This window comes from Ursus americanus, chromosome 14, assembly GCF_024610735.1.
Source record: "Ursus americanus isolate L20-20 chromosome 14, mUrsAme1.1.p, whole genome shotgun sequence".
Classification (NCBI taxonomy): domain Eukaryota; kingdom Metazoa; phylum Chordata; class Mammalia; order Carnivora; family Ursidae; genus Ursus; species Ursus americanus.
In genome coordinates, this window is record NC_142140.1 from 69,338,428 (window position 1) to 69,366,263 (window position 27,836).

The 27,836-nt window shown below is 55.0% G+C and overlaps 1 protein-coding gene across 4 annotated transcripts; it reads right to left on the reverse strand.

Annotated features, from left to right (window-relative positions):
* Positions 1-108: 108 nt before the first annotated feature.
* Positions 109-27,701, reverse strand: TRPV2 (transient receptor potential cation channel subfamily V member 2). 4 transcript variants are annotated; one of them, XM_087867654.1, is made up of 16 exons: positions 27,609-27,701; positions 25,920-26,048; positions 15,119-15,419; positions 13,532-13,665; positions 12,091-12,384; positions 11,014-11,312; positions 8,722-8,895; positions 8,149-8,304; positions 7,523-7,618; positions 6,567-6,637; positions 6,045-6,210; positions 5,136-5,202; positions 4,690-5,027; positions 3,682-3,809; positions 2,101-2,180; positions 109-311 (listed from the first exon to the last, which is right to left on the reverse strand). In XM_087867654.1, exons 3-16 carry the CDS (start codon positions 15,307-15,309, stop codon positions 217-219), a joined length of 2,289 nt encoding a protein of 762 aa, XP_087723780.1. In that variant the 5' UTR covers positions 15,310-15,419; positions 25,920-26,048; positions 27,609-27,701; the 3' UTR covers positions 109-216. The 4 variants fall into 4 exon arrangements, with proteins under 4 accessions (XP_087723780.1, XP_045634219.1, XP_045634220.1 ...); XM_045778263.2 differs by lacking the exons at positions 25,920-26,048; positions 27,609-27,701 and adding exons at positions 15,709-15,815; positions 16,935-17,231; XM_045778264.2 differs by lacking the exons at positions 25,920-26,048; positions 27,609-27,701 and adding an exon at positions 16,935-17,231.
* Positions 27,702-27,836: the final 135 nt, after the last annotated feature.

Genomic DNA, 27,836 nt, shown 5'->3' on the forward strand with positions numbered 1-27,836 from the left:
TGCAAGTAGCCCAGCCCCAGACAGAGAAATGCTCACAGAGACATGCAGATAATCTGTCAACCAGCCCAAGAGCCCACGAACTTTGCTTAAATAACGTTTCCAGGAGAGTTAGTGATGAGAAAATATTTATTTACATTTGCCACCAAAGTTCCCTGGAGCCACATAGCCAGCAGGTAGGGCTGAGAAGATCACTGACTCTGTCCTGCATCCGGGCCATTATTGGGACTTTAGGAGCTGGAGGGGCAGTTGATCTTCCTCTGAGGCAGTGTCCTCCTCCAGTTGGGAGGCTGGGGCAGGATTCTTCAAGGTGCCTGTAGATAGGATGGAGAGCACTATGACTTGGCCCTTGGGCTGTGTCCCCAGGAGGCAGGCGCCAGGCAAACAGGAGGAGGCCACAGCCATGAAACCACATACTCTGGGTACAGTGGGTAATCCTGAAGTTCCCAGCAATCCCTCTCCCTCCCTCCCCCTTCCATAAGCATTTCCTGAACCCCATGCTTGGTGCCAGTCAGGGGCCTCCTCCCAGGAGCTCAATGTCCTTTGTGCTGGAAACCAGAACACCTGAGACTGGCTGATGGGCTGGAGGAAAGTGACAAGTGGGGTGCTCAGGGAGCTCTGAGGAGAGAGGGAACCCAACCGGTAAGGAAAGCAGCAGATTTGGACCCCTGGAGGAGCAGGAATGACACTTCCATAGAGAGCCAAGGAAAGCAAAGAACAGGGGGCACTGTGGAGGGACCGGCCGTTGCATGGAGGGAGGTGTGGGAAAGGAGTCGGACTACGGCACTGGATCTTCACCTCCACCCTGAGGAGTGAGGCCTTCCAGGCAGTGGGAGGCGTAGAGAGTGGGCCTCGTGTAGTTTCTGTCTGCATCAGAGGGATAAGCCTGGAGCAGAAAGACTTGTCTAAAGGAGAGGGTGCAGACCGAGCCCTGCAGTGGTGCAGAAGGAGGAGAAATGAGGGGTGGGGGCAGAGGGGTGAGCGGATGGATGCCTGGGAGGTCCTGAGATCTTCAAGGCCTCCTGCCTGGGGGGAGGTGTGGGGTTGCACACACACTACCCACTAGGGCAACCCCGTGTTCGTTCCTGTTGGGGTGTCCAGTTGGGAAGCCCCAGCAGGCAATGGGTATGGGACTGGGGTGTGCAATGCTTGGGGCAAGATGAGGGGCAAGGTGACTTTCGGAGTCTTGGCATTGAAGTGATGGGGTGGCAGGACTCGGAGGAAGGGAGACTCAAAGAGGCCACGCAGAAAAGCTATGGGTTTGTGAGGGCCGTGGTCAGGGACCCAGAAGCCTGGGAGACCAGCAGGCTTTGGAGCTAGAGTCTGGAGGAGTGTCCCTACACAGGGGTCAGTGGTTATGCACATGCTGTCGTGGGGAGGGGACGGTGCCGCAGGCACAAGCAAGTGCCTCTTGGTGTTGGAAAGAGAAAGAGAAAGGAGAGGAGGAGAGCCAACTGCAGATGGAGTGGGAGTTACTGAAGATTCCAGAAAGGGCATGCTGTGGAGAAAGTTAAGCCTCGGAACGGGCCTCTAGGTGAGAGGAAGGAGCCAAAACCCATCTTGGTGGAAGGCAGCAGGGTAGAGACAGGAGGGGCTGTCCCCACAGTAGAACGTACAGGACGCAGCCCAAGACAGTGGGGAAAAGCATCAGAAATGACTTCTCGGGGCTATGGGGACTGGAGGCTCATGTAGTCGGGGAAAGGTGGGGATCGACAAGGCCGGCCTATCAGTGGGGGCTCAGGGAGATACCCCCGAAGCTGCGGGATAGGTAGGGGGCCCTCTCTAACCTGTTCCCCCACTGGGTCCCCAGGCTCAGCCCAGGCCTGGCACTGGAGGACCCACTGATCAGGCCAGGAGGCAGGAGGTGAGGGCAGGTTTAAGGCTGGAATAGCACAAACAGCCTCAGAGTGTCTCCCAGGTGACTGCCTGAGGCAGGCCAGTAAGGAGGTGGGGGTGGAGACGAAAGGTGGGAAGTGATTTTTAGGGCAACCCTTGGACATGGAGGAGGTCCTGCCCCAGACTCTCCACGGCTGTGTGGCCGAGCAGACATACACACACACTCACTCTCTCTCTCTCTCCAGGGCAGGGGATCCAGCTACTCACCAGGGACGGCCGGCCCTGATGGCTCCTCACACACGGTGGGCAATGTCTGCTCCCAGGCGGCCCAGTTCACTTCCTCCACCCTGAGGGCAATAGAGCGGCTCTGAGTCTCCAGGAAGCCACGTGTGCAGCATGCTCTGGCCCAGGAGAGGGGCCCGCGTAGACACGGGTAGCCACAGGGACCGGGAGGAAGATGGGCTTTCACCACCCTTCTCACTGCACACTGGGCCACCACTGTCCCGCCCGGGCCGTCCTTGCGGCTACCACCCTGCTGCCCCCGGGCCACGTGTCCCCCCCAGCGGAGAAACAGGCATCTGTCTCCTCAGACTGTGCATGGTGACCCGGCTTGCCCTCGACATCCAGAGAAGGGTTTCGGTCAGGTGTGTCTTTGCGTTCCTGGGCTCCGGAGCCCTTCTACGGCTACTCCGCAGGCCGCAGACCCCTCTCCTGTCCCTGGTCAACTGCTATCTCATGACAGCGTGTTTCTGGCTGTGCATTTGTCACCAGGTTCTCTCTCCCATGGAAGACTTGTTTTCTGTGGGAGGGTTGTCGCCTCTGTGGTCAGGCTGGGGGAGTCGGGCGGGCAGAGCAGACCAGACAGGGCAAGGCTAGTGTGCTGTAACGTGAGGGTCCCTCTGGCTTCCTGGCCTCCTAACCAATTTCAGGCCAGAAGGTCAGGGACCACAGGGAGGGGACAGGAGGCTGGCCGGACAGGCAGTGAGTGGCAGGCCTGGGCCTATGAGATCCAGCATCCCTGGGGCACCTGGGTGGCTCAGTGCGTTAGCCATCTGCATTCGGCTCCAGTCATGATCCCAGGATCATGATCCCAGAATCCTGGGATCGAGCCCCACATCAGGCTCCTTGCTCAGCAGGGAACCTGCTTCTCCCTCTGCCTGCTGCTCCGCCTGCTTTTGCTTGCTCTCCCTCCCACCCCGCCCCTGTGTCAAATAAACAAATAAAGTCTTTAAAAAAAAAAGAGAGAGATCCAGCATCCCTGACCCCGCCTGCCCCAGGGCAGAGTGCAGAGTGCCTGGGGCGCCTAGGCCCTGCCTTTCCCACTAGACCTGACCTCCTGGCAGCTGTCTCCTGGCTTTTTTTTTTTTTTTTTTAAGATTTTATTTATTTTATTCGACAGAGATAGAGACAGCCAGTGAGAGAGGGAACACAAGCAGGGGGAGTGGGAGAGGAAGAAGCAGGCTCATAGCGGAGGAGCCTGATGTGGGGCTCGATCCCATAACGCCGGGATCACGCCCTGAGCCGAAGGCAGACGCTTAACCGCTGTGCCACCCAGGCGCCCCCTGTCTCCTGGCTTTTAAGAGAGTAAGGCTGGAAAAAAAAAAAAAAAAAAAGATAGAGAGAGAAAGAAAGGATGGGGGCGCCTGGCTGGCTCAGTCAGAAGCGCATGTGACCATTGATCTCCAGGTCGTGAGTTCGAGCCCCACATTGGGTATAGAGATTACTTAAATAAAAATTAAAAAAAATAAAATAAAAAACAGAGTAAGGCTGGTCTGCCCCATGGCACCCTCCAGGGATCTCTGGGTCAGCAAGGCCCCCAGGCCGCCCTCCCCTGCCTCCCTCCCTCACCTGAAGCACCAGCGCTCGTCCGGGCTGCCATCCGGCCTGGTGCCAACAGTCAGCTTCACACCGGCCGGCTGCTTCTTCCTCCTGCACCACCAATAGCCATTCTCCATCTCCAGGACAGAGATGGCTTTCTGGGGACAAAGGACACATCAGACAGTAGGCAGGAAGATACCTCACAGCACCTGACAGCATAACCCAGAGTCTGCTAAACAGGTTGATGGAATGCTCTCAGCGCCCCCTGAATCTCAGTTTCCCCACTTTTCCCCACTTGCAGATGGACGTGTGTTGGGAAGGGGGCACATGACGTGTGCTCAACAATTACTTGTATAGTTACAGATTCCAGAATTCCACACTACCAGGTGCAGAAGCTTGTTTGCTCTGCCCACACATGCACCTGCCCACTGGCCCACGAGCAAATTAGGCGGGGCACGGAACTTGCCAGTGAGGACGCAGGCTCAGAGAAGTAAGGGGCTTGCCCAAGGTCAACGGTGAATCGGTAAGAGTCCAGCCTTCCCAGCAAGGCTCTCTGAGCACCAACGGCCCACCCCCACCCCAGACCCTCCTCTGGTCACGAAGCAGCTACTGCTTTCACGGTCGGCAGGCGTCCGTCCCATCAGCCCCCAGCTACAGGGGCCACTGCGCCCCGACTCCCCCAGGCTGGCCCAGTCCCAGGACTGCACACCCTGCCTCACCCACCAAGCCGACCCCATTGACTGAACACAGAAGGGGAGCGGCACGCGGGCAAGGCTTCTATCTCGTGCTCCGCTGTGTGTTTCGCACCTAGAACCGAGCCGAGCTTCGTGGCAGGCTCCCAAGGAATACTTGATCATGATCGTGACCGTGATCAGGTTAATGCACTGAGCACCTACTATGTGCCAGGCACCGTCCCAAGGGCTCCCGATCCGTGAGCTTATCCGAGCCTCACAATAGCCCCAAGAAGGATAGAATGGATGGCGGGGGCCCAGCTTGGCTGGGTCCTGCACGCTCCCCACGGGGCCCAGACCGCGGCACCTGCAGCTTCCAGATGCTCCAGCTGTCGGTGGCGACGCTGTTGACGGTCTCGCTCATGAGGGCGATGAGCATGTTCAGCAGCAGGATGTAGGTGAGCAGCACGTAGGCCAGCAGCAGCAGCAGCACCACCCCGCGGAAGCGCAGCTGGTCCTGGAAGGCCAGCTCGCCCATGCCGATGGTGAACTTGAACAGCTCCAGGGAGGCGTCCAGGATGCCGCCGTAGGGGGGCGCGCTGCCCTCCTCATCCGTCTGTCCTGCCCCAGGCTGCGCTGCCTCCGTGACATTGGGGCCGGTGGGGACCCCGGGGGCCCGGGCTTCCCGGCTCAGGCTCACCAGGGCTGCGGGAGAGAGGAAGGGGATCCTCAGCCCGGGGAGGCCAGGGGGCGGCCTCCAGGGTGTGCAGAGCAGGCAAGGGAGAGGCAGGGGCTAGAGGGGGGGGGCCTTACCTACAGCGAAGCCGAAAAGGAAGACTAAGTAGACGAGCAGGAAGCGGAGCAGGTCCCGCAGGATGACCTAGAACACATGCCCCCAGGAGCCAGGGTGGGCGGCTGGGCCGTCGGGCCTGACCCCCAACCCCTGCCGCAGCCCCGAGCACGGGTTCCCATGTCCGCACCTCACACATGCACGAATGTGTGCATACACGAGGCCCCGTGGAGCCACGCGGAGTGGATCAGTCTTCAAAAAAAATCTAATCAGGGGCACCTGGGTGGCTCAGTCAGTTAGGCGTCCAACTCTTGATTTCAGCTCAGATCGTGATCTCCGGGGTTGTGAGATCGAGCCCCCAGACTGCTTAAGATTCTCTCTCTCCCTCTGCTTCCTCTCACCCACTCTCTCTCTCAAAAAAATAGCAGATAGCAATCTGTAACGTTCTCATCTGTCTGTCTCGGTGTTTTCCTGTCCCCTCCGGGAATGCCACCTGCCGCAGAGTTGAGGCCTTGCCGAGTTTGTTAGCCACCAAAGCCGTGGATTCCAGCACTTAGAACAGGGCCTGGCCCGCAGGACACACTTCCTAAACTTCTGTTGAATAAATGAATGAATGCAGAAAAGTCCCTAGGCCCGGATGTCCCAGGGCACAGGCCCGCAGATGAGCTTAAGGGCACGATGTATGCTCCTCCGTGGTGCGAGGACGCACGTACTCCCTGGGGGTCACGTGTTTGCTTATCCCTGCACAGCACAGACCCCGAGGGCAGATTCCTGCAGATATCTGCCTTTGTGGGCCCAGACAGACTTGCTCTCGCGTTCTCCTCCGGCCAGGCGAGCTGTGGAGGAGGGCGCCTGGCTGCTGAGGCCAAAAGGAGTCCTGCCGGAGGGTTGTACCCAGCTCTGTCTACACCGGGGCCACCCCCGTCTCTCACCTTCTGGATCATGACACTGTAGATGCCGGTGTGCTGCAGGCCACGGGTGTAGTAAAGCAGGTTCAGCCAGCCCAGCACCAGCGAGGACACCAGCAGGGGCAGGTACCACTCCACGGCCAGGAAGCACAGCACCTGGGACAGCACCGTGAGCAGGGCCTGCGCCAGGCTGTGGAGGGACAGAATTCGGGTCGGGTTGCAGGCCGCCTGGCAAGGCCCCCCAACCCCCACTGGCCAGCGCAGACTGACGCTGCCTGTCCCACCGCCGCCCGATGGATGAGAAGCTCCATCCATCTGGGACCGGACCCGATCAGGTGCACAGCGAGTGCTCAGTCCAGGGAACTCTCAGGGATGGGGGCAGAAGGGCCCTGGAGCCCCAGGCGAGGCAGCCCGGGCTTTGGTCCCAGGCCCCTGGCACTCCCTCCCTGGCTCCGGGTCCTCTCCTCTCAAGCCAGCCTGGCACCTTCTGCCACACCAGCCTCTGCCCGGGGCCTGAGCAGGGGAGGGGAGGGAGGGCACACGTACAAGAGCAGTTCAAAGTAGCTGTCCACGAAGGAGATCCAGATGAACAGACGGCGCCTCCAGAAGTACCACAGCTGTGGGACGAGGAGCACAGGGGGTATGAAATTTGAAATTTGCTCTCCAGGCCACCGAGCAGCCCTGCTGCCTTAGCCTGGGCTCCCCACTGTGCCCCGACTACTGGCCTGGCTCTGTGACCTCAGGGGCTCAAGCAGCCTCTTGGACTTTGGCGGGGGGAGCTCATGAATCCTGCTGATAGCTGAGAACGCTTGGAAGCCTGTTTCTAGAAAGCGTAGCCACCCACAGACACCCAGACAATGCCGGGGGGGGGGGCCTCTGAGTCCCCCCTGTGGATCCAGATGAAGAACTCACTCACCAGTCCTGGTGAGGGGAAGAGCTCTCTCCCCTCCCCAACCCCCACCCCCAGCCTCACAGGGACCCCCCTGTACTCTAGCCAATCTGGCTCTGGTCCCGAAGTTATGCCCACTCTGAGACAGGCTCAGTGTCACAGTGCCCAGCCTGTCTCCTGCGTTTTCACCTCAAAAGGCTCTGCTGGGGGAGTCGGCCTGAGCCTGCCTGCCCCAGCCTGTCTGTGGTCCCCAAGTGAGGGATGCCCCAGCCAAGGGACCTGGGGGTGGGGGCTTCCAGCTCCGTTCCAAGGGGAGCAGAGTCGGCACTGCCGAGGAACCACAAGAGTCATGTGCTACTCCACGGGCACCCCAGAAAGCACAGCAGGGAGGTACCAGCCCCAGAACCCAAGGCCCTCAGCTGCCCTGAGGCTGGGAGGAGTGGGACTGGGTACAGGATTTGGTTTCTGTGGTTTCCAGGAAAATGAAGGGATTGTGGTTAACTCACTCTAAGGCCCCTCCTGGAGGGATTCTACATTCGCTTCTGGGTGGTCTGGGAGCCCATAGAGTTGTGGAGTCATGGGGTGGGGGTCCAGGGAATGGGAGGAGCCTCACCTGGCCCACCAGGAGGTAGACCCCCCCAAGCAGGATCAGGATGTGGCCCAGCAGGAGCATGGAGTCTCCAGCAGTCACTTTCGGTGGGAAGAAGGCCTGCGGAAGAGACACTCTGGTAGGACCCAGGGCCTGGAGTCCAGCAGGGAGACTCTTCGCCGAGGGCCCGATCTGAGCATGCGCTGTGGCGAGGCCATGCAGAGCAACGCAAAGGAACATGGGCTCCGGGGCAGGACCCCCGGATTCTAGCCTATGATAGAGGCACACTGTTGTGGTTTTGAGGGTGGGTTCAAATCCCATCTCCCCCACTTACGGCCTGTGTGACCCTGGGTAAGTTACTTAACCTCTCTGTGCGTGCCTTCCCTCAACTCCCTTCATCTCCAGCTGGAGATGGTAATATAGTTCATCACCTCAGAGGGCTGTTGTGAGCACTGAGTAAATAAGTTATGGCGTGTCACTTCCTTCTCACAGACGGTGAGCATTCGGCCAATATCATCCTTGCTGTTTCTACGGTGCTGGCTCCCATACTCTCACCAGCTGTGGCAGAGCTCGGGCTTATCACTGAAGGGGTTCCTGCCCCATCTTCTTCCAGGAGGCCTCCCCCAGGATGCGCCCCTCCCGGGCCTTGCCTTCTCCAGGGCCGGCTGGTGGTAGGCAACAGCGGTGAAGAGAAGCATGTAGGTCAAGTAACACAGGAAGTTGAAGAAGAATTTGGGGATTAGCAGATCCCATTTCGCCTGCAGCAGCTGGTTCAGCGGCTCCAAAACCACCATTCGGTGTCGGTGCTGGGGGTGGGAATGCGGGAGGGGTGCATTCAGCAAGGGTATATAGGGGGCCGGCTCAGGTAAGGCTCAATGCAAGGGCTGAGGGAGATGGGGAGGGGAACCCCAAATGAGCCCTCCCCACCAACCTCCACCCCACCCGTATGGCTATGGGCTCACGGAGCGCCTCATTCTCCAGCCCAGAGCAGGTGCCAGTCAACAGAGAGGCCCTCAGTGATTGCCCCCGGGCCCCCTGCACGATCCCCAGGTCGGGGGGGGGGGTGCTGGTGTGTGGAATGAGCATGCGCCTGGCAGCCGGGGTTAGGACAGGCGGCCACATCCCCGCTGGCACAGTCCCGGGGCAGCTTTGGTCCCGCGGGCAGCCCTGAAGTAGGGAGCTCTGCCAGGTCCCCTCACACACCCCTGCCCCCGTGGGCTCACCGGGCTTCTGCAATGAAAGGCAATGATCTCCAGCACTGAGTTCTCCTCCCAGCTGTCCACGGAGGCCAGGTCATACAGTGACACCCGGACTGGCCCGTAGCACCACTCGGTAAACTTTCGGGAAAGGGACTGGCATGGCCCTGAGAACTCCCGCTGCAGGATATGCCTGAAAATCTGCAGGGTGGGTCCCATGAGCTTGGCCTGCAGGGCCACCTCCCAGCACTGACCTGGACGGGGGGTGCTGGGAAACACTCAGCACCCCGCAGAGCTGCCCACCACCCACAGAGCTGCAAGCAGACCCATGCACACACCCTGGACACAGGGGTCCTTGTGTGTATAAACGCTCACACATCCCACAGGCTCAGCCACGATATAAACACTCCCATCCACTCACAGACGTCCAGGTCTGCCAGTGAACCTGGCTCTTCCTTCCCCACCCCTGTCCCAAGGCCTCTTTCCTGGACTCCTTACATGGCAGCCCAGGGCTCCTGGAGGTCCCTTGAGATCCGAGCTACACGTATGTGGACACTTCTGCGGTCAGAGCGCAGAGCTTCCAACAGACTAGAAAGCTTCCCTAAGTGGAACAGGTTAAGAGGCAATTTGGTTTGGGCACGCCTGGCTGGCTCACTCCGTGGAGCGTGCGGCTTTTGATCTTGGGGTCGTGAATTCGAGCCCCACGTTGGGTGTAGAGATTACTTAAAAAAAAAAAAAAAGGAAGAAGAAGAGGGGCGCCTGGATGGCTCAGTCGGTTGGGCGTCTGCCTTCAGTTCAGGTCATCATCTCAGGGTCCTGGGATCGGCTTCTCCCTCTCCCTCTGCCCCTCCCCCTCACTTATCCTCTCTCTCAAATAAATAAGTTAAAATCTTAAAAAAAAAAAGAAGAAGAAGAAGAAGCAGCAATTTAGTTTTACAAATGAGGAATGGGGAAAGGAAAGGCCCCCCAGTCATGCCTCCAGACAACAAAGGGAGGTTCCCACACCCCAGGAACCTTGGGGAACAAAATAGTACAATTTCCGTTTATGTTCGTTTTTAGCTTAACCTTTAAAAAGGCCTGTGTTGTTTTTTGTTTTTAAGATTTTATTTATTTATTTGACAGAGAGAGAGCAGGAGAGCACAAGCAGGGGGAGCGGCAGAGGGAGAAGCGGGCTCCCTTGGGGCTCGATCCCAGGGCCCTGGGATCATGACCTGAGCCAAAGGCAGACGCTTAACCGACTGTACCACCCAGGTGCCCCAAGGCCTGTGTTTAAAAAGCCCGGGGCCCTGTGTGAAATGCCCCGGTCGCACACCAGGAAGACCCCTGATAATAAGGCTCAGACGACCAGTAAACCATTTGAAAAAAAAAGTACAGCTAGTCATGCTTACTGTTTATACCAAAATCCTTCCAGACAAATCAGCTTTAGGCATTAAAAATAAAACTGCAAAAGTCTGGAGGAAAGTATGGATGCAGAATACCTATGTCTATGCACACACACAAGCCTAGATATACAACCTCACAGGACGGATTAATCAACCGCGAAACCAAGGAACTCCAAAGGAAGAGATAATCACAGTTGTATGTAGTAAAATGTAAAAGTTCTGCAGGGCAAAAACATCCCATAAGAAATGTTTTTATGGGGCGCCTGGATGGCTCTGTCGGTTAAGAGGCTGGCTCTTGATTTCGGCTCAGGTCATGATTTCAGGGTCCTGGGATCGAGCCCTGCTTCTGGCTCCGCGGTCAACAGGGAGTCTGCTTGAGATTCTCTCTCTCCCCCTCCCTCTGCCCCTCCCCCTGTTCTCTGTAAAATAAAAACCTAATAGCAAATCTAATTGCACAATAGGAAAAGATTATGAAAAGACCGTCTCCTAACCAAGGAACCCAAATGACTTAAAAATCCCAGTGTTTTATAATGTATCAGTTCGATCGTTCACATATAACATATCAATAAACACACATATATTAGAGATGCGTGCTGAACGTGTTCTTACTGCCAGGAGAGTTCAATCAAAAAGGGAGGACTCTGGGGCGCCCGGGTGGCTCAGTCGGTTAAGCGTCTGCCTTCAGCTCAGGTCATGATCTCAGGGTCCTGGGATCGAGCCCTGAGTGGGGCTCCCTGCTCAGCGGGGAGCCTGCTTCTCCCTCTGCCTCTCCCCCTGCTTGTGTGCATTCTCTCTCTCTCAAATAAATAAAATCTTAAAAAAAAAAAAAGTGGGGAGACCGGTGATCTAGAACACTGTTCCAGGCTCTTTCTGCAGCAAAATGAGAGCAGGTCCTGTTGCTTCCTGGAAAGGTGGGCGATGGAGGCTAGGTACTCACCTCGATTTTGCCCTCCTTGGCGGCCAGCTTCAGGGGTGTGAGGCCCTGCAGGTTGGGGATGTCCTCGAGCTGCATGGTGGGACAGAGGCGGGCCCCGGCGCAGAGAAGCCCATCATACATGCGGATCACCAGGGCACTGTTCTCGGCTGAGTTGTCTGCAATCATCACCAAGGCGTGCAGCACTGTGTTGCCCAGGGAGTCGGCCGCCTGCAGGCTGGCGGGCTGATGCGGGTTCTCCAGGAGGTAGGTCACTACGTCCCACTGCTTGGTGCACGCGGCCAGAGAGAGGGGCAGCTCACCTGGGGACCAAGGGGGGCAGCTTGAGCCTCAGGCCTCCTAGCTTGCACCTGCTGACTCCTCAAGCTCCTAGGACAGAAGGCCAGGCCTCCTTCAAGAGAGTCAGGTGTCCACAGGAGAGGAGGGAATGCTGCCCTGGGATCCCAGGCCCACCTAGGCCTGTGCTATGAGAGAAGATGGTCCCAGGCCCCATGGTAAAGGCAGCCCTGTCCAGCTCTTGACCCAAGGGAGAGGTGACCAAAGCTCTTTACCGTCCAAAGGAGCAGAACATGGGGCACTTGGGTGGCACAGTCAGCTAAGCTTTCAGCTCAGGTGGTGATCTCAGGGTCATGAGATCAAGCCCCGAGTCAGGCTCCACATTGAATGAAGAGTCTGCTTAAGATTCTCTCTACCTCTCCCTCTGCCCCTCCCCGGCCATGCTCACTGACTCTCTTTCTCTCTCTAAAATAAATAAATCTAAAGTGAAATAAAATTAAATTAAATTAATTAAATTAAATTAAAAAGGTCCTATCTGGTCAGGTTTCGCACACACCAGTTCTGCCAGCCTCTTCCCCTCCCCTGGTCTGGGTGTGGATGTGTGGGGAGCTTCCTTGCCCAGGCAAGGCTAAAACATCTCCTAAGACAAACTGCCCTTGCAGACAGCCCAGTGATTAGAAGCATGAGCCCCTGGGGTCAGACAGATCTGGGTTTAAGGGCCAGCTCTGCTGCACATTCACCGAGTGACCTTAAGCAAGGCCTTGTCCCCCCTGCACCTCAGTTTATCCAAGAAAGTCTCCTTACCAAAGTAGAAGCAAGTCCCTTGGCTCTTTTTTTGGAAGAAGTGGCCGCAGGCCCGGGCATGCACATTGGCCCCATTCTCCACCAAGAGCTTCACACACTGCAGGCTCCTCTTCTCGATGGCAATATGAAGGGCACTGTGGCCTCGGTAGTACTCATCTGTGCATTGGGCATTGACCAAGGGCTGGGGATTGCCAGAGTCCCGGTCGATCTGAAGCAATGGCAGGATGCAGGCGTTGGCCCCATCCCGAAGGTTCAACACGGCCTTCATCAGGCACGTCTTGCCGGTGGAGCCCTCTGTGGGAGGAGGGGAGGGGAAGGGGCACCAGGGTGCTCAGGCGTGGCTCAGGAGAGGCTGGGCTTCCCACCAGCCTGTACAGTGAGCCCAGGCTCCAAAGTACCCCTTGGGAGGATAAAAAAAGATTGTCAAACATGACTGGTAGAAGCAGAGTCATGCTGTAGGGTATGAAGCCTCCAGCCAACAGGTATTAAAATACCAACAGGTATGACTACAATTTCTGCCCTAGAAAATAAGTTTCTAAGACCTAATTTGTTGTACGTGCAACATGGCCCACACGAGAACATTCAGAGCCATGTTTGTTAAGTGTCTCCACCCCTTAATGGTTCTGTCTCCTTGGGCAGGTCATGTGGCTGGCATTAACCTCAGTTTTCCTGACTATAAAATGGGACTATTCCAGACTTGTTCTAAGGGCCAAGGGGAATTATATACAAAATTTTTAGCAGCCAGTGGGCCTGGCATACAGTATGTGGGGCCCAAAAACAACCCACAAACCTAAATGGCCATCATTAAGGAATTAGTTAATTAAATTGCGGTAAACGTACGCAACGGAAAACTCTGTGGTCGTCAAAGTGACTGACTTAGAGGTCTATGTACTGAAGTGGAAAGTACGAGATGTAATATACAGCACGACCCGTTACGTAAATATATACCTAATACATTTAAACACTTTGAAAAGATATACCCCAAATCATTAACAGGGATCCAGGATGTCCTACCGTTTTTACCCTCCCCTTTATACACGTCATTACTACCTGAATCTTCTAGAATACACAAATGTTATTTTTCTAATCAGCCCAAATGATCAAGGTACTGCGATTTAGGGCAAAAAATGTTCTGAGATGGTTACATCTCAACAACACAGGTTAAGACGAAAAGAAAAGAAAAAGAAAATAATGGACTGAGGAAGCCAGTGAGTATCCATTTGGTAACTGAAATGGGCGGAGGACGGCTGAGGTAGGCCAGGAGCCCGTGGGGCGGGTGGATGTGGGAGGCACGGCCATGACCCAAGTGAGGCATTCGGGCCGGAGGGTTGCTGAGAACACTGGCCCCCTTGGCTCCTGACCGTGGTCAAGGCCACCCCGTCAGCCGAGTCTCAGTCCAGCGGGCAGGACGCTGTGGCTCCGGCCCACAGGGCAGGCCTACCTGTGTACTCCGAGTCGGTGAGGTACTTGCTGGTCCGGGACAGGTACTCTGGTAACCCAGCCAGATCCTCGGGGACACCCCGGGCAACCGCGGTGAAGAGCCGATCACGGTCAAAGCGGTTTGGGTCCGGTTGGCTGCGGGGGTGTGATTTCTGTCTGATGCTGTCAAAGAACCATGCCCCCCCCTCCAGGAAGCCTCCCATCCCGGGGAGCCCTTTCATGGAGTCCTGTGAGTACTGTGCACCTTGCAGGCTCAGGAGCCCCATGGGAACCTTTTTGAGGACCTCTGCCCTCCCAGGGCCAACCAAGCGCTGAACCCCGGGAAAGGGAGGCCGCCTGTCCGGGGCACTAGCCTCCAGAATCCCCACAACTCCATGCAGTGCCTCTCTCAGTATCAGCGGCTTCTCGTTTGCTAGGTGGCTTGGGGATCTCACAATAGGCTCCTGACCCCAGAGGGAGGATTTCAGCAAAGGAACTTGTCCCGCTCCTGAGCTGGAATCCGGGCCAGGCTGGGACTACATGTGCAGAACTGGGGCTCACGTGGGTAGGGGGTTGTCTACCTAAGCCCAGACCCTGGCTGCTAACCCCCAGGGAGATTCTGGGGTAGCTGAGAGACGTTTCTCCGAGACACGGGGGCCTAGCGCTGAAGCCTATCTGATGCTCACCAGAATTTGATGGAGAAGCCACACTTTCGGGAAAGGCCTCGGAAGAGGTGCTGTAGCTTTTTAGCATCTAGCACTTTCTGGTGACAGGGAAGGGGAAGGAGCGTGGGGTATCCCTCCAGGGGATGCCCCCATTCACAGAGGCCAGCCCTCGCCTGGGGCTCCTCGAACCGGGGCCGGCAGATATGAAGGGACACACAAAGGTGGGGGGGCTCTTTGATGTTCCGGGGAGCCTCAGGTCCCAGCTTCACCAAGGAAGGCTTGGTGACTGTCTGATGAGTGGGGGATTGTCGGGCTCCGTCACGTGGGAAGCTGTAGCTGTGTGACTGATAGAGCCAGGCCCTGCCCCCTCCACCCCAGGAAGCTGCATGTCTGCCTGGCCTGGCCGGACACACCCTCCTCTGCCCAGGAGGCCACGTGGCCACAACATGACCGAGTGGGCCCTGCGGCTGACTAGGGAGCCCTATGGGCAGTCCGGCCAGGGGAAGTGGCCGTTTGGACAAAACACTTCCTGTCACAGGGTGGCATCACTGTCTTGGGGTAGGGCAGCCCAGCAAGAGCACAGGTTGGGCAGAGGGGGGCTATTCTGCCTGTCGGGCAGGCTACCCGGCTACCAGAAGCCTCACGGGCATCCTCTCCTGGCCTGCTCTGAATCTGACCACGGTCTTCCAACACCAACGATACGGGGTCTCTGGGCTGGGAAGCCAAGAGCTGGTACCATGTCTCAGGCATGAGGACGGAGGAAGGGGCTTTCCCGACAGAGTCCTGCCTCGTGCATCGGACTTCACACTGAGAGGGGGAGGCCGGGTGAACCCCATGCATGCCCGAAGGGGCACTGGGCCTGGGCCAGGCCACCAAGTCTGACTCAGGGTGCTCCACTGCAGGGGAGCGGCCCCCTGGGGCCCCACCCCCATTTGCTGCCTCACCTGACACCTGCTCGTTTGCGATAGTTGAGGTTCACCTTGATCTGAGGGGAGGAGTTCCGGTCCTCCCCCTGGAATGGTGACTCCATGGGGGGTGGCCCATCTCCACGGCCTCCTTTGTCCACCTCACCGCCATCTTGGCCTCCATCCGATGTCTGGAGCCTGAACGCCAGAGGGCTGGAGGGCGAGGCCATCCTAAGGGAATGAGGCTGCTTTGTCCAGCTCAAACCTCGGTGGACACAGAGCTGTCAGGGGCTCGTCCTTCTTCCCAGCCCTGGGTTGGGGTAGGAGGTCTGGCTGAGGACTGCAAAAAGAAGTTTAGAAGCTGAGTCCAAGGAGACCCACCCACCGAGTCCACCCAACAGGACGGGGAGCGAGCCATGAGGGAGGCAGGCAGAGGGTGAGAAGAGGGAGGGAGGCCCCTGGTGTGAGGATGGGAGGGGGAGGAACAGGGACCCAGTGGGTCTGCCTATTGACGTAGTCCCACAGGAAAGGTTGAGATTGTCCCTGACTTTCCCTCCAGGACTTCCTGATATCTGAGAGACCGTAACCGCTGATTCAGGGTAACAAACGTGTGAGTTCACAGTACGAACCTTTCTCTACATCACATCTTGTCCAGTGGCCAGTATTCGCAGCAGATAAAATGCTGTTGCAGCTAGAGGCGGGTCGTTCAGACCTCTTGCCACAGAACGGGAGCATGCTGGGGGAAACGGTTGGAAAACCGGTCTATCAAACCTCTCATTCTGCTACCAGGACAGCTAAGGCCCAAAAGGGGAAGTGACTTTCCCAAGGATGTCAGCAGTTGGCGGAGCCTGGTCTAAAACCACAGCACCCTACCATGACAATCTTCTTCAGCTTTCTAGATCTTTCAGGGCCCATCCCTGTTTTCAGTCTGACTCATCTCCAAAGGCATCAAATGCCACCTCTCTCTGTGCTTTAGGGTCTCTGGGGGCTTCAGAGTGGGGAGGGAGACCCCACGCTGTCGGCCCAAGCTCCTCCTGACAGGCAGCCCCACCTCAGCCCTAGGTGGGGCTCTGGGCCCTGACACCTCTTCACGGGGAATGGAAACCACAGCCCCCATTGCATGGCAACGAGTGGGGCCCCAGTCGGGTGGGGGGGTTGGAGGGGAGGCCCTGTGCCCCCCAGTGGATAGGGAGCAGAAAGAAGGAAAAGAGTTGGCAATGGGTGGGGGGGACAGCCGGGTGGCAGAAGGGGGCAGGGAGCAGAGAAGAGCATGGGAAAGGAAAAGAAGGGCCAGAAGTAGAGAGGGTGGATGGTGGCAGGGCTTGGGCTGTGTCCCCTCCGGCTTCAGACTCCCACAGCCCTCAGGGACCTAGGGGGGGCCCGGAAAGGAGGCATTTTCCCACAGAAGCAGGGGAGGCTGGGACCTGGCTGATTGCCTTGACATGCAGGGTTTTTTTTGTTTGTTTTCGGTTTTTTACTTCAACGTAGGCCACCATCTTCCTGTCCAATCTGGGGCGTCCTCCCCAAGCCACATACCATTTAGCCTGGCATATGTCCCTAACCAGCCCCCCACCCCCCAATCTGCCTCCCCGGCTGCCCTCCAGCCCACCATTGCCAAGCGTCAGCAGCAACAGCTACCTGTCCGGCCCCCGCCCCCCTGTCCTGGAGCCCTGACCCGCACCGGCCGGGAGGAAGGGTCTGGCAGTCCAGGTGGAGGCTGGAGCCCCTTGAAGACCCTGGCTCGGGGCTGCAGAACCAGGGAGCCCCCGCCTTCGGGTTTCCCCGCCCTGATCAGCCACTGTCGGGCTCCGGGCCGCCCCCTCCCCAGACGTGCCCTGATCGCCCACCGACTTACCCCGCAGGCCGAGGCTAGGGCGCTGCGGCCGGGGCCGCGGACCGCTGGGTTCCCGGGCCTCCGGGGCGGCGGGGGCTGCGGGAGGAAGTGAAGCCGGGAGGGCGGCGGGCGCTGACAGCCGGGAGCCGCAGAACCTCCCCACGCCTGCTCTGAGCTCCGCCAGCGGGCCGCGATCTCGGGGTGTTCCGCACCCTCAGCCCACCCGGCCCGCCGGCATGGTGGGGAGTAGGGGGAACTCTCCCGGGTCGGGACAGGCTGGCCATCAATGAGTGACCAGCGGGACCACTGGCCACACCCTGCTCTCCGGAGACACGCCCCGCCTCCCCACCCCCACTGTCTCGCCGAGGAGGGCCCAGGTGGGGGTGGGGACAATCAGAGGCAACCCTTGGGTGCTGGGGCCTTGCCTCAGGTGGGAGCCGGCATGGAGTGGGGGGGTTCTTGCCCCACTGTGCTGACATCTACCTCCTCCCTTGCCCCACCACAGGACTTCCAGGGGCCCTGTGGCTCCGACTGGGAACTGACGGACCCATACAGGGCAGATAGAGTTAATATGGACGGGCCCCAGGGAGAGGAAGAGACAGCCCAGCACGCGACCCTTGGAATGCACGCCACCAACCAGCTAGCAGTTTGAGGGGATTTTCCCACCTGCCCGGGCTTCCCCCAGCCCCCGAGCCGGGGTGGGGGGTGGGGGCCTGTCAGTGGCACACTTTATTGAAAGGCTCTTCCAGCACCAACCAGCAGGGGGGGACAGGGAAGCTTCCAGGTACTGCCGAAGTCAAAACTCCCGGCCGCGCCCTGGTAGGGAGGGATTCCACCCTAAGGCTTAAGGACTCGGTCACCCTCCAAGTAGACCTAGGACACCTTCCTCTTCCTAGCTCCCTAAAATCCAATCCCTGCCCCAAACCTACCAAATTGTCTCTTTCTCCATTTGGTTGAAACAACTATCATCTCTCCCCTGGGAGACTGCAGCCACTCCCTAACTGGTCTCCCTGCTTCCCACCAACCCCACCCTCACCCTCCTAATCCATTCTTCGTACAGCAGCTAGAAGGATCTTTCGAAAGTGAAAACCAGATCACCCCCCTCCCCCACTTAATCCCACCTCCCACCCCAACCGATCACTTCCCTTGGGGCTTCCAATAAAATGCAAACTCCATACCATAACCCTGTGCAGTCTAGATGCTTTTCTCCACCTTCATCTCTCATTGCAACCCTGTCTTGCACGTTACACTCTAGACCTGCGCTGTCAGTGTGGTAGTGACTACCACAGCGACTATTTAAATGTAAATCAGTTATAACAAAATACAATTAAACATTCAGTTCTACAGTCACGGTGGCCACATTTCGAATGCACAATAGTCACATGTCGTTAGTGGCTACCATATTGGACCACACCGATAGAGAACTCCATCATTGTAGAGAATGCCATTGGACGGCACTGCTCTAGACATCGGAACACATCTCAGTCTCTCCAGCATGCCATGCTCCCTTCTGTTGCCTCCAGGCCTTTCACAAGTTGGTGCACCTGCCAGGAAAAACCCTCCCCCACCCCCAAACACTGCCCTTGCTCTAGCCAACTCCTACTCATCTGTTGTCTCTCCATTTAAATATCAGTTCCTCTGGGTAGCCTTTCCTAGACCCTGGACTGGGTTGGGGGTCCCTGCTATGTGATCCCATGACCCTTTGTACTTCTCCAATCATAACTCACTATCCATTATTGTTAGCCTTTATTTGTCTGGCTTCACCTTTAATGATCACAAATGCCTACTAAGTGCTCAGCACGGGCCAGACACTGTGGGTAGTGCTTTCCATGCAACTCTCAGAGCAACCTTATTTCCCAGACTGAAACTGAGTCTGGGCGAGGTTAGGCACTTTGTCCAAAGCCACAGAGCTTGGGGGTGACAAAGCAAGGATTGAAATCCAGGGCCACACCCTTATGCGCCAAGCTCTACAAAGGGCAAGGTTTTGCCCTCCCCACACACCTTTTTTTCCCCTGTATCCTTAGGACCCAGCAGCCAGCTTGTGCTCAAGAAGACTCCCCCCCCCAAGAAGACTTTGAATGATTGGGTGGCTAATGATAATGCAGAGGTCCTTACTGAGTTGTTGGGGAAAACTGAAGGGTAGGTGGACACGCTCATATCCTTCAGGGGCATTACCACATCAGGTGACAATGACAAATGGGCAGAAAACCCTAATTGCAAATGCAGTTTATAAAAAGTTCTCAGATCATCAGCCATCAGGGAAAGGCAAATAAAAACCACAATGAGATACCACTTCCCACCCACTGGCATGGCTCTAACCAAAAAAACAGATAATAACAAGTGTTGGTAAGCATATGGAGAAACTGGAACGCTCACATGCTACTGATGGATCTTAAAATGGTGCAGCCACTTTGGAAAACAGTCTCGCTGTTCCTGAAAAAATTAAACACATAGGGCGCCCGGCTGGCTTGGTTAGACAAGCATGCTACTCTTGATCTCCAGGTCCTGAGTTCAAGCCCCACGTTGGGCGCAGAGATTATGAATAAATAAATAAATAAACATGTAGTTACCATATGACCCAGCTATTCCACTCATTTCCAAAGGGATGTAAATATATGTCCACACAAGCCCTTGCACACAAATGTTTACAGCAGTGTTATTCATAATGGCCAAGTGGAAACAACCCAAACGTCCATCAGCTGATGAATGGGTAAGTAACATGTGGTCTCTCCATACAATGGAATGTTATTCAGCCATAAAAGGGAAGGAAGCTGTTTCACATGCTACAACATGGATACACCTCGAAAAAAATTAGGCTAAGTGAAAGATGCCAGTCACAAAAGACCTCATATTGCATGATTCCATTTATGTGAAATGTCTCGAATAGAGAAATCTATGGAGACAGGAGATAGATTAGTGGTTGCTGAGGGCAACAGGGTTTGGGGGGATTAGGGGAGCTTAAATGTACAGGGCTTCTTTTGGGGGAAATGAAAATGTCCTCAATTTGACTGTGATGACAGTGGCACCACCCTGTGAATATACTAAAGACCATTGAATTGTACACTTTAAATCAGTGAGCTGTACGTGAATTCTATCTTTTTTTATTTTTATTTTATTTTTATTTTTTTTAAAGATTTTATTTATTTATTTGACAGAGATAGAGATAGCCAGCGAGAGAGGGGACACAAGCAGGGGGAGTGGGAGAGGAAGAAGCAGGCTCATAGTGGAGGAGCCTGATGTGGGGCTCGATCCCAGAATGCCGGGATCACGCCCTGAGCCGAAGGCAGACGCTTAACCGCTGCGCCACCCAGGCACCCCTCTATCTTTTTTTTAAAAAGATTTTATTTATTTATTTGACACAGAGAGAGAGACAGCCAGTGAGAGAGGGAACACAAGCAGGGGGAGTGGGAGAGGAAGAAGCAGGCTCCCAGTGGAGGAGCCCGACGTGGGGCTCGATCCCAGAACGCCGGGATCACGCCCCAAGCCGAAGGCAGACGCTTAACGACTGAGCCACCCAGGCACCCCCGTGAATTCTATCTTAAAAAGAAAGAAGAAAGAAAGAAAGAAAGAAAGAAAGAGAGAGAGAAAGAGAGAAAGAAAGAAAGGAAGAAATCCTCTGAGCAGGAAAGAATGCCTGTGTTTTTGGCGGAAGATGAATCAGGCAGAGAAGCAAGTCTTCCTCCATTCCAAGGTCATTGGACTTCTATTTCAAGAAACTTCCCCCAGTCCAGTCTCCATGTAAGGAAAATCTTCTCTAAGCAGCCTTTAGGCCTACGTGTTTCATTTCACCCTTAGCTGCTTTTTATAAAGGCACGTTTCTTTTATTTGAATTTATTTTCATAATCGATTTTAACAAATGCAAGAGAAAGGTCACAAAAATGTGTAACAGAGGTAGCCTTTGGAGGAGGGAATTAAGTAAGGATCAATGATGGGGGACACCTGGTTGGCTCAGTGAGTAGAGCATGTGACTCTTGATCTCAAGATCCTCAGTTCAAGCCCCAGTTTGGGTGTAAAGCTTACTTAAAAAAAAAAAAGGGTCAAGGATGGGAAGGCAACTTCCTTTACTCGATTTTTTTTTTTTTACCATTGGCTTTAAAAAAACCAAATATGGAATCTCTCGTAGAGTTAAAAGAGAATTCAACTCATATGTGCAAGATACAGCCAAACTCTGTGCATAATTAATGTAAATTCTAAAGAGAGGTGGGTAGAGGGGTTCAGAGTCTGGAAGGTGGGAATTCTTCTGGCCTTAGAGGGAAGGAAGGGTAGGACTAGGGGGAAGAAAGGTGGACAAGCCAGGGTCCGTGCCGAAAGCTTTTGCTTCTCCTTGTGCCAACCCCAAAACTTGGTCCAGAGGCCGAGCTGGGCGATGTTTGCTGGCCAGATAGATGCAGCCTCCCTGAGCAGCTCTGTATCTGGGACTGACAGAAAAGACATAGAAATAAGCCCATTTAAGGAGGCTGGCCAGGCTTCCGGAAAAAGGGAGACAGAGACTGGAGTTTAGCAAGCTCATAGTGGGAGAAAAAAACGCTAGGCAAGGTGACCCTGGTCCTCAGCGAGGCAGGGACCCTTACAGGGCCACCAAGGCCAAGGACTCCTCCCAGAGGAGAAGGGGACTGAAGTCCTGATGCTGTGAGAACAGCCCGCTGGCCTGGGAGAATTCTTCCTCTCGCGAAAAGTGAGCCGCCCCTTCCCACACCGCCTCTGAGCCCCAGAGGCCACAGGTTGGCCAGACCCCGATGTGGGACTTCCCCCCCAGGACCCAGAACAGCCACATCCAGGCCCCGGGGCCAAATCTGGGAGCCCAGTCCCAGGCCCAGTCACCTCTGGGGAATTTCCCCAACCTTGGGCTGGAGCTGGGCCGGTTCTCAACAGGCTCTGCTATGAGCTAATGGATTTTTGATGTTACTAATGAAAAGATCACGAGAGGGCGATGTCATCTGGGAGACCAGAACTGAGAAAGGGGGGATGGGAGGGGAGCGGGAGGCTGAGTCTAGATAAAGATGGGGCAGAGAGAGGAAGCACGGGTCTTAGAGACAGGACGGAGAAGAGAGACATAGCCTGAGGCCGGACAGGCTAAAACCAGCGACAGGGACGAGGCGAAAGAGCAGACGCAGGCAGGGTTGGTCTGGGCCGAGAAGCAAGAAGGCATCAGATAGGCTGACCGAGACCAAGGATGACACAGGCTGCGTAGGAGGCCGGCTCTAAAAGGCCGCGGTCGGTGGCGGATGAACGGATGCGGATCAGAAGACCGCACAGCCCCTCCGCCACCCGGGACTCCTCCCCCCGGGCCTCGGCCACGCCCCCGCGACAACTCCGGGTGCCGCAGGGACCCAGGCGGGGCCCCGCCCTCTTCCCTAAGTGAGCACGCGCCCCGCCCCGGACACGCCCCCCTGTGGCCCAGTCTCGCAGTCGGAGCTAGGTCTCCCCAGTACAGCATGGGGGCGCTGCGGAGCTTCCCTTTGGACGCGGGCGGCGGGCTCCTCAAGCCGCACTCCCTTCCCCAAGTCACAGCGCAGGACAGTGAGGGTGTCAGGGCCTCTGGCCTTTGCGTCCGTGAGGGAGCGGGTTCGTCCTAGAGGGACGCACCCTAGAGGTGGGAACACGAATAAGTAGCTTGGAGGGCGCTTGAGCCAGGAGCTTTATGGCATTTTCTTTCTCCCCCCCCCCCCCAGATTTTATTTTTAAGTGATTTTCCACACCCAGCATGGGGCTGGAACTCACAAGCCCGCGATCAAGAGTCCCACACTCCGCAGACTGAGCCAGCCAGGTGCCCCTGGGCATTTCTTTCATAATCCTTATCTCCAGCCTGGAAGATAGATCTGTTGATAGTTCCGTTTGAGAGAGGGGGAAACAGAGTCAGAGATGAAGTCGCTTGCTTGCTCTAGATTATGGCACCGTTCTCAAGTGACCAATAGGATTTGAACCCAGACCTGCTAATCTCCCTTTGTCTTCCCATCTCTTTTCTCTTTTCCTTTTCAAAAGTCAGCTTTATTGTGGTATAATTTACATGCATTAAATTTTTAATTTACTTCGTAATTAATATATATATATACACCCTTTTTAAACGGACAGTTTAAAGAATTTTGACAAAAGTGTGTAATCATCTGACAACCGCAGGTATCAAGGTATAGAGCATTTTCATCATTCCGAAGTGGGTTCTGGTGCCCCTTCCCCCACCGCCATGCTCTGATAAGCACTGCTTTGATTTTTTGTCCCTATAGCTTTGGCATTTCCAGAATGTGAGGTGAATGGAATCTCACTGTACGTGTATCCCTGTGTGCCTGGCTTCCTGTTCCTGCTTCAGTTCCCCTTGGCAGTGTCTGCCCCTTCCAGAACCCTAGACTTGGAGGCAAGTTTGCTGCAGCTTCCTGGGGCTAATGCAGGCCTAGAAAAGGCAGGGCCAGCTTTTGAAGGTGTCTTAGTCCCTTCAGGGTAATATAACACAATACCACAGACTGGCTGGCTTATAAACAGCTGGAATTTTTTTTATCCTAGTTCTGGGGCCTGGGGAGTCCAGGTCAAGGCCCCAGCATGGTTGCCTACTGCTCAGGGCCCTTGTCCTGGTTCATAGCCAGTGCCTTCTCCTCTGTGTCCTCACCTGATGGAATAGGCAAGAGAATCTCTCTGGGTCTCTTTTATAAGGACACCAATGTCATTCATGAGGTCTCCACTCTCATGATCTAAGCACCTGCCAAAGGCCCCACCTCCTAAGACCATCACATTGGGCATTAGGAATCTGGGGGGGGGGACACAAACGTTCTGACCATAGCAAAGGGAATAACAGGTTGACTAAAGAACCAAGGGCAGGAGTTCAGAACAAGAGCTTAGGATCTGAGTGTTAGACCCTCCCTCAGAGCCTTAGGGTCCCAGGGGCTGCCTCATTGCTACAAAAGCCTATCTCTCTCTCTCTCTCTGTTGTTTTTTTTTAGAGTTGGGGGGAAGGGCAGAAAGAGAATCCCAAGCAGATTCCATGCCCAGCATGGAGCCCAACATGGGGCTCAATCTCACAACCCCAAGATCATGACCTGAGCTGAAATCAAGAGTCAGAGGCTTAACCTCGTGAGCCACCCAGGCGCCCCTATAAAAGCCTATCTCAGAGGAGAAAAGTTGTCCAGACCTGGGTGTCCAGGCCGCACATTGCCAGAAAGTAGAACTTGGGGTCCAGAGAGTTAGCAAATGGTAAACATCTTCAGAGTTTCCTTTGATTCTTCCTGTTGTCTCCTCTTATCCCTGTTTGTTTCGATAGGTTTCTGCCTTTCACGGTAGAAGCTTTCCTCAAATGTCTGGTACCAGAAAGCCAGATGCATGGCTGGGGATTCACTAAGCTTCGCTCAAGGGTGAGGCTGTGGTTCCCAAAGTGTCCTATGTTGGGGCGCCTGGATGACTCAGCCGTTAAGCGTCTGCCTTCGGCTCAGGTCATGATCCCAGGATCCTGGGATCAAGCCCCACATCGGGCTTCCTGCTGGGCAGGAAGCCTGCTTCTCCCTCTCCCACTCCCCTTGCTTGTGTGCAGACCACCCTTTGGAGGTGTTTCATTATATAGGGAAGCAGGGAGGTCAGACACTAACAAGAAAGAGATGTGGGGGTCAAGGTGGGGGCGGATTTTGTGTAAAGAAAAGAAAAGAAATTTCTCTTAGAGAAATTATATAGAATTGTAGGGCAGTGTTTTGTGTTTTTGAGTTGCGTGATTATGAATTTAAAATGAAGTTGAGTCCAGGCAGGGAGAAGGCCGGTGTGGGACTCACCCACACTTGGGTTTTTGCTAGGTGACTAGGAAAGAGCGGGAAGTGTATTTCCTTTTTTTTAGATTTTATTTATTTATCAGACATTGGCAGAGAGAGATCGCACAAGCAGGGAGAGCAGGAGAGGGAGAAACAGGCTCCTCTCTGAGCAGGGAGCCTGATGTGGGACTTGATCCCACCATCCCCAGATCCTGACCTGAGGCGAAGGCAGACACTTAACCAACTGAGCCACCCAGGCGCCCCCCCTTAATTACTGGTTTTATGGATGTATTTCCTCTTTTTCTTTGATCTTAGCTATTTTTTTAAAAAGATTTTATTTATTTGAGAGAGAGAGAGCAAGAGAGCCCAAGCAGGGGGGAGAGGCAGGGGGAGAAGCAGGCTCTCCACCGAGCAGGGAGCCCGATGCAAGGCTCCATCCCAGGACCCTGGGATCATGACCTGAGGCGAAATCAAGAGTCAGACGCTTAACTGACTGAGCCACCCCGGTGCCCCAACTGTCCTCACTCTGCCGTTTATTCAACAGAATATTTGAATATTGTTCTTTAGTCAATGACTATATATTCTACCTAGTATTTCTGGTTGGTTCTTTTTGATATCTTTGTGTTCTTGTGTTACAGTTCCAACATCTTCCTTGTATCTTTTCATATGCTTATTGGTCTAAAATTCTTATTCTGAAGAGAATACAGTTTATAGTTTTTCCTCTTCCAAGCGGTGATGCCCTTCCCCTGTGGGACCTGATGCTAACTCCTGTCAGATAGCATCAGACTTAAGTTCAATTGTAGGACAGCAGGCTGGTGTTTCTTTTCTTTTCTTTTAAGATTTTATTTATTTATTCGACAGAGATAGAGACAGCCAGCGAGAGAGGGAACACAAGCAGGGGGAGTGGGAGAGGAAGAAGCAGGCTCCCAGCGGAGGAACCCGATGTGGGGCTCGATCCCAGAACACCGGGATCACGCAGTGAGCTGAAGGCAGACGCTTAACGACCGCGCCACCCAGGCGCCCCTAGGCTGGTGTTACTGAATTGGTGGGCACGGGAAGAAAAACCTGCATATTTGGTGACCAGAAGTATCAGAATTGAAGGATTGAGAGTAGAGGAGATGCCCCGCTTCTATAATAGCTCCTGGGAATATCCTATATGCGGAGTAGAGAATATCCAGAAATAGGCACCAGAAAAATACAGCCAGCCACTTCTCACCCCACAAAGCAACTTTCAGGACACGTTTTCACGCTTTGCTCTCTGGGGAGAAGCAGCATTAGGACTCACCCCGAAAATGTCCTTCCCTGGATGTTTGGAGTGGGGGATGAGGAGGCAACCACCGGAAGTCAGTCGGTCCGCACCTGTTTTTCTCGGCGTCTCCCAAACACTCCAGCCCTGATTTGGCTCCGGGCACACCTGGAGCAGAGATCTGAGTCACTGCGGAGGTCGAGGCAGGGACTGTGGGTCCCCAGGCGATGGTGGGAGAGAAGCAAGAGCAGAACTCCGCTCTTTCGTTTTGTTTCCAGTTGCAAACAGCTCATCCCTCCCTAGGACCCCAAGGGATTTTCCACGCCTTTCCCTGTCTTGGGGAGGAGGGGCAGCTGTGTTTGACCCCAATCCAGCAGCAATCGGCATCCCAAATTACAAGTGTCTTTTGACTTGCCTGTTGCCCTCAGTGACTGACCGAGGGTATTTGTCTGGGTAGCCCTAGCACTTTGCACATGGTAAGAAAGACCAATCTTATTTCCTTTTTTTTTTTTAAGAGTTTATTTATTTATTTGAAAGAGAGAGAGAGGGAGAGGGAGAAGCAGACTCCCCACCGAGCAAGGAGCCTGATGTGGGACTCGATCCCATGACCCTGAGATCATGACCTGAGCTGAAGGCAGACGCTTCTCTGACAGAGCCACTCAGGTGCCCCTATTTCTATGAATATGAGGCTTTAGAGTAAGTCTCAGAACAGCAGTCTTGTTTCCTCAGGAGATGTTTCGGGGCCCAGATTCACACTAAGCTGTTTGGCCCCACCCTTCCAGAATGGAAGGGATGATAGTTATCTGTTTCCGGGCATACCCAAACCATGCCCCACAGAAAGTTTATGTCTCTACCCCCTCCCTTTACATTCTGTGGTTTGGGGCCACCTGAGACAGCCCGCTCAGATGTCCTATTTACTCTGTGGTATATCTTTAGACAGAAGCCCTTAATTTCATTAAAATTTCCTATGTTAAATTTTTTTTCTATGTCAGAAGACCTCTTTGAGGGGCACTTGGGTGGCTCAGTCGTTAAGCGTTTGCCTTCAGCTCAGGGCATGATCCCAGCGTCCTGGGATCGAGCCCCGCATTAGGCTCCCTGCTCTGTGGGGAGCCTGCTTCTCCCTCTCCAGCTCCCCCCTGCTTGTGTTCCCTCTCTCACTGTCTCTGTCAAATAAATAAATAAAATCTTAAAAAAGAAGAAGAAGAAGAAGAAGAAGACCTCTTTGAGGCCATGCTCGCCTGAAACAGTGGACGGAGCTGGGAGTCTCTCTGTACTGCTCTGGCCTGAAATACAAGTGGGGAGGACAGAGTTGAAGGCAAAGCGAGTGAACCATTTTAGGCAGCTGCAGTCAGTCTGTAGGGCAGCAGCTACTTAGAGGAAATCATCAGCACATTACCGGAAGCCAGAGCATCCTCAATTTGTGTTCTTGGAGAAAAGAGTAGACAGCTGACGCGTTGGCAGCTCCAGGAAGGCCGAGGCCCAGACACACCACTGAGCGCACCCTGCAGAATCTTCCAGCCCCCACTTGTGCCCCTTCAACCTCTGTCTCCTTATCTCTGGAGGTCTCTGTTTTTCTAAGATCCTCTCATCATGCCCTTGGATGGCTCCACGCCTCCTCCCTTCTCAAGGTCGTGGGTGGTGTGGGGACTGGAGCCATATTGTTCCAGTAAACCTTGCCAAGCAGCTTCCAGGAAAAGCTCAAGGGAGGAGGGAGGGCAGTAGGCTTACCTAAAAGGCCATGAGGGCTTCTGAATTAAAGCTTTGGCTGCTAAAGAGAGCAGGCTACCTCAGCTTCTAAAGGAAATTGCGTTCAGATCTGATGCTGGGAAAAACCACGTTCACTGGCGTGGGAGGGGCTGCGTCACCGGAAGTCAAGGGGAAGCAGAAGGTGTTGGAGCCTGCCAGCTGATCTGCAAAGTGAGAGGTGGTGACCTTGGTCTGCTGTCTGCTGGGCAT

Coding starts and splice junctions, on each gene's coding strand:
- TRPV2 (XM_087867654.1), bottom strand. CDS start 15,309: ATGGCCTCGCCCTCCAGCCCTCTGGCGTTCAGGCTCCAGACATCGGAT. Junction 8,896..11,013: donor CCAAGGAGGGCAAAATCGAG/GTGAGTACCTAG, acceptor CCCACCCTGCAG/ATTTTCAGGCATATCCTGCA. Junction 6,638..7,522: donor TCTACCTCCTGGTGGGCCAG/GTGAGGCTCCTC, acceptor CTCGTCCCACAG/CTGTGGTACTTCTGGAGGCG.